Raw genomic sequence first — 5,000 nt, forward strand, 5'->3', positions numbered from 1 at the left:
AGATAGGAGATTACAGCTTAAAAAAATCTCACAATCCCAGATAAAGCATATACGTGAAAGCTTAGAACATGCAATCACGAGATATAATACGATTTTAGTGAGACATGACGCAATTTCATCACTAACTTGCATGTTCTCTGCAAAGAGCTTATTGATTTCTCATAGTACATAGAGAAAATGATGTACGGTCATAAAACTATGTATTCAATTGCGCTCAGTATGACATAGTCGTGGGTATAAAGCAAGACATCTAAAAATCACAGCTGAACCCCTCTCCCACGCCGCCCATCCCATTGAAAAAAATAGTAAAAATGATAAACAGAAAAGGAAGACGAAATAGTCTCTAGAGTAATGGTCTTTAAACTGCTGCGGGGCGGGGGTGGAGGTGAGGAGGTGGGGGGATTCCCAATGGGGGATGAGGCCGGAGGAAAAAGTTGGAATTTCTGTAAGGATTACATATTCCTTAGCCATTATTATTGGGTATAGGAGTGTTGTTTATGCATATAATTTTTAATAATGATAAAAAACAACAACATAAGAACACGCATTATTCATTTCAGTTCAGGAGATTAGATAAAAATAATAAATCCGTTGATGCAAGGGCTACCCACTAGATGGTGCGTGTTGGTAGAAAAGTTAAAAATTATTGATATGGAGAGTTTAAAAAAAAATCACCATATCCCCCATCCATATTATAGCTCTCTCTTCCTCCCCCATAAAAACAACAACAAGATGACATAAAAAAACAACAACAAAATAATAAATAGAATAAAAAGTTAATAAGAAATAATAAAAAAATAAAAAGGAGACAATCACCTGAGAAGTTGTGCGTCACAGCCTTGGACAGTCGTTCGTGCACCGTCACAAGATATCTCGGCTTATCTGCATCCTGCACTAACTCAGCTGGGTCACTCGGGGTCGGGGAGAACACCAGGCCACGACCTCCTCCTCCAGCAAGACCTGTGCCCCCGCTGTGACCTTGACCTGGCCGCGACCCGTAGACGGAAGTAACGTCACCGCAGGTCACTTCCACGCTCTCCCAGGTCTGGTTGCTTACTGTGCAGTTGAGGGGCGGCGAGGGAACTCCTGGAAGGGGAGGGAGGTGAGTAGGATTGAGGGGAAATGCGTGATTGGGCTCTCGTATTTGTGGGTTTCTGTGTGGCGTGTTTCTCTCTCTCTTTCTCTTTCTATCTATCTACTCTCTCTCTCTCTCTTTCTATCTATCTACTCTCTCTCTCTCTCTCTTTCTCTCTATCTCTCTCTTTCTCTGTCTCTCTCCCCCTCTCTCTCTTTCCTTCCCTCCCTCCCTCCCCCCCCTCTTTCTCTCACACCCTTTTTGTGTGTGCATGTGCGCTCGTGTATGCATTTATTTGTGTGTATACTTAGTAAAATTAGAATTACAGAATTTTTATATAAATTCATTAATCTGATATGAGCTTTGTGTCAAAATGAAGATTAAATGGAATTATATCGGTGGTAATCTTCAAGTGAATTACTGATACTATTATGATAATCTTAATTATGATGGTTATAGTATTGATGGTGATGATGACGATAATAATGATGATGATGATGGTGATGATGACGATAATGATGATGATGATAATGATGACGATGATGATGATGATAATGATGACGATGATGATAATGATGATGGTGATGATAATGATAATGGTGATGATGATGGCGATAATGATGATGATGATGATGATAATGATAATGATGATGATAATGATGATGATGAAGATAATGATGATGACGATGAACACAACAATGATAATATAATAATACTGATAACAAAAAATGATAATGATAGTGGTGATATGATTATAATGATGATAGTAATAGTAATAGTAATAGTGCCACTGCCAATGGCGGTCATAAAACCGAAGAGGGTGACAATGGCGATAAATACCAACAGACACAAAAATGAAAAATGAATAATAGCAAAAACAATAACACTAACGCTTTACCATTCACTTCAACAGGTTTGTATAAAGAGATACATATCACGTTATGAAAGCAATTCAAAAGCCCTATTTCGTTTATGGTTCTTCCGGATATTGAACTTATTTTTCAACAATAAAAGGGTGGACAAGCACCTCTTCCATAAAACTTGCTAATGTTACATAAGGTCGGGGTATTGAAAGGGTTCCTAAATCATCAATTGCTTCTCATAACCATTCTGAAATCTGAAATGTACCTCGTGTAATATAGAACGTTTTTTTATGACTCTCTCTCTCTCTTTTTTCTCGCTCTCTCCCTCTTTATCTCTCTCTCTCGCTCTCGCTCTCTTTCTCTCTCTTTTTTTCTTTCTCTCTCCCTCTCTCTTTCTATCTCTCTCTCCCTCTCTCTTGAATCATACGATGTCGTATCTTCGTGAATATCATTATGATTAGAATATCCTTTTACTCCTTATGAAATGAAAATTCTCTGACATTTCGTATGATAATTTCAATCTACACATTAAGATTATTTCATTTCACATACTTCTCATTCTATAGTATGTCATTTAATCTGGTTCTTCCTAACATTATACAATTTGTAATATAATCATAACTGGTGTTGCGTCATATATAACCGGCTTAGTTCCTTCACTTTACATCTATATCAAGTTCATACTATATAGAGCACACATTGAACTGCATATATATAAACGGTTTAATATCATCACTACACATTTCTATATTTCAGTTCTCTTGTATATATCATATGATACATATCATGTTACAACATGTAGCGGACTTAATTTCACCGCTGTACTTGCAGCATTCTGTATTTCGTCACGTAACCATATCTTATTCTGCGGAAAGCGCGGTTAATTCTAAAGCTACTCGTTTTCATCACTTGGCTGCACAATACCTGTACTGGAATTCGTCATGTAACCGTTTCTCATTCTGTGTGATGACCAGAGCAAGTACGCCGTTTCGTTTTCATGCCTTTCTCTCACTCTCACGATGCATTTGCCGATTGCTAGGCTCGGTACAGTACTTCTATTCGACAAAGTAGGAGGAAGAGGGGGAGGGGGGAGGAGGAGGAGTAGGAGAAGGGGGGGTGGGAGGAGGAGGATTGAGAGGGAGGAGGAGGGGAGAGGAGGGAGGAGGGGGAGGGAGAGAGGAGGAGGAGGAGGAGGAGGAGGAGGGAGGAGGAGGGGAGAGAGGAGGAGGGAGGAGGGAGGAGGGGGGAGGAGGGGGAGAGGAGGAGAGGAGGAGGAGGAGGAGGGAGGAGTGGGAAGAGAGGAGGAGGAGGGGGAGAGGAGGGAGGAGTAGGGGAGAGGGGGGGGAGGAGAAGAAGGAGGAGGAAGGAGGGAGAGGGAGGAGTGTGGAAGAGGAGGAGGGAGAGGGAGGAGTGGGGGAGAGGAGGGAGGAGTAGGAGGAGGAGGAGGGGAGAGGGGTGAGGAGGAAGGAGGAGGAGGAGGGGAGGAGGAAGGAGGGAAGGAGGAGTAGGAGAAGGGGGAAGAATGGAAACTCTATTTATAAAATTCTCGGTATCGGTAGATTCCCGTGTGTACTCGTAGATATAAACCTCATCTTTCCTTAATAAAGGAGAGAGAAGACTATTAAGGCCATTAGGTATATCTATAAAGTAGGTTATATTACATTATTTTGCTCAGTTATCCGCATCATTCTCCGTTCATCTGGAATAATGTAGTTATTCCCTTTCTCTACTTTCATATTGTATGTATGTATATATATTTTTTTTATTATTGATTTACTTTTCTTTACTAGCTAGTTCTCGTATGTCCTTGAGATCATAAAAAAAGTGTCGTTTAATATTCACTACTAGTATCTTTTCATTTCGAGGTGACCTTAAGTTAATTAGTTTTCTCTATTTTTTTCTAAATGAGAAAATATGTGATATCTGAAATTATCTAAAGTTATTAAAGAATCGTTGGTATTTCGTATTTGGGAGCCCCAGTCTTGCCTACATTGAATATTCCATCCGACTAAAAACTATTCTTTTGATGATTTATCTTATTTTTTTTTTCTTAGATTTACCAAAGTATAAAGATAATCAAGGACAACATATCATAAAAAAGAGAATAAAAGAAAAGGAAGGAATACACGTACGCGAACACGCACGCATGCATGCACGCATACACAAACACACACACAGACACACACACACACACAACACACATAGACACACAAACAGACACGCACACACACACACACAGACACATACACACACACACACACACACATAGACACACAAACAGACACGCACACACACACACACACACACACACACACACACACACACACACACACACAGACACACACACACACATAGACACACAAACAGACACGCGCGCACACACACACACACACAAACAGACACACAGACACACAAAGCTGTTTTCAACGAAAGTGCTCAAAATGTTGATTGAAAGAAACACAATCTTGATCAAAACCATTCTACAGAAAAATAATTACGTAACAATTTTGTCGTATTTCTTTTAACTCTTGGCACTCTTGATTAAGATAACCTTTTAGGTGTTGTGTATCGTCGTATCATTCAAGTGATTAAAGACTGAAGTTTTAGAGAGAATAAAAAACTTCTATATTCTTTTAAAACGATATTTTTCCACCGACCTTTTGTTTCTGTTGTCTCATGGTACAAAATATTTTTTTGATAGTTTTCCTAAATATTTTTTTTTTCTTTATGTCATGTCATATTTTTCTTCGTTGTTTTTATTCCTGTGATCTTTATCTTGATTCATTTAATCGCTTTCATCTTTGGGATCTTTTATCGCTATGTATATAACTCGGGTCGAGAGAATTTATTCGTGTTTTTTTTTGCTTCATTTGAAAAACACAACGAAGAGAAAAAGAAGAAGGAAGAGGGAGAGGAAACGATGATAGGGACAGTATGAAGAAAAGTATGATGATGAAGAAGAAGGAAGAGCAAGAAGAAGCGATAATAGGGATAAAATGAAGAAAAAGAAGAAGAAGGAAGAGGAAGAAGACACGATGATAGATAGATAGACAGAAGGAAGA

General features: G+C 39.1%; 1 protein-coding gene across 1 annotated transcript in view; it reads right to left on the reverse strand.

The window, feature by feature from the left end:
- Positions 1-5,000, reverse strand: part of LOC122254887 (contactin-4) — a 79,777-nt gene that overhangs the window by 5,048 nt on the left and 69,729 nt on the right. The window contains exon 13 of the mRNA XM_043018744.2: positions 817-1,086. Within this exon, the coding sequence (XP_042874678.2) occupies positions 817-1,086 (270 nt within the window). The remainder of the gene's footprint in view (positions 1-816; positions 1,087-5,000) is intronic.

This window comes from Penaeus japonicus, unplaced genomic scaffold, assembly GCF_977035675.1.
Source record: "Penaeus japonicus unplaced genomic scaffold, GWHDUDI00000001_assembly GWHDUDI00000014, whole genome shotgun sequence".
NCBI lineage: Eukaryota > Metazoa > Arthropoda > Malacostraca > Decapoda > Penaeidae > Penaeus > Penaeus japonicus.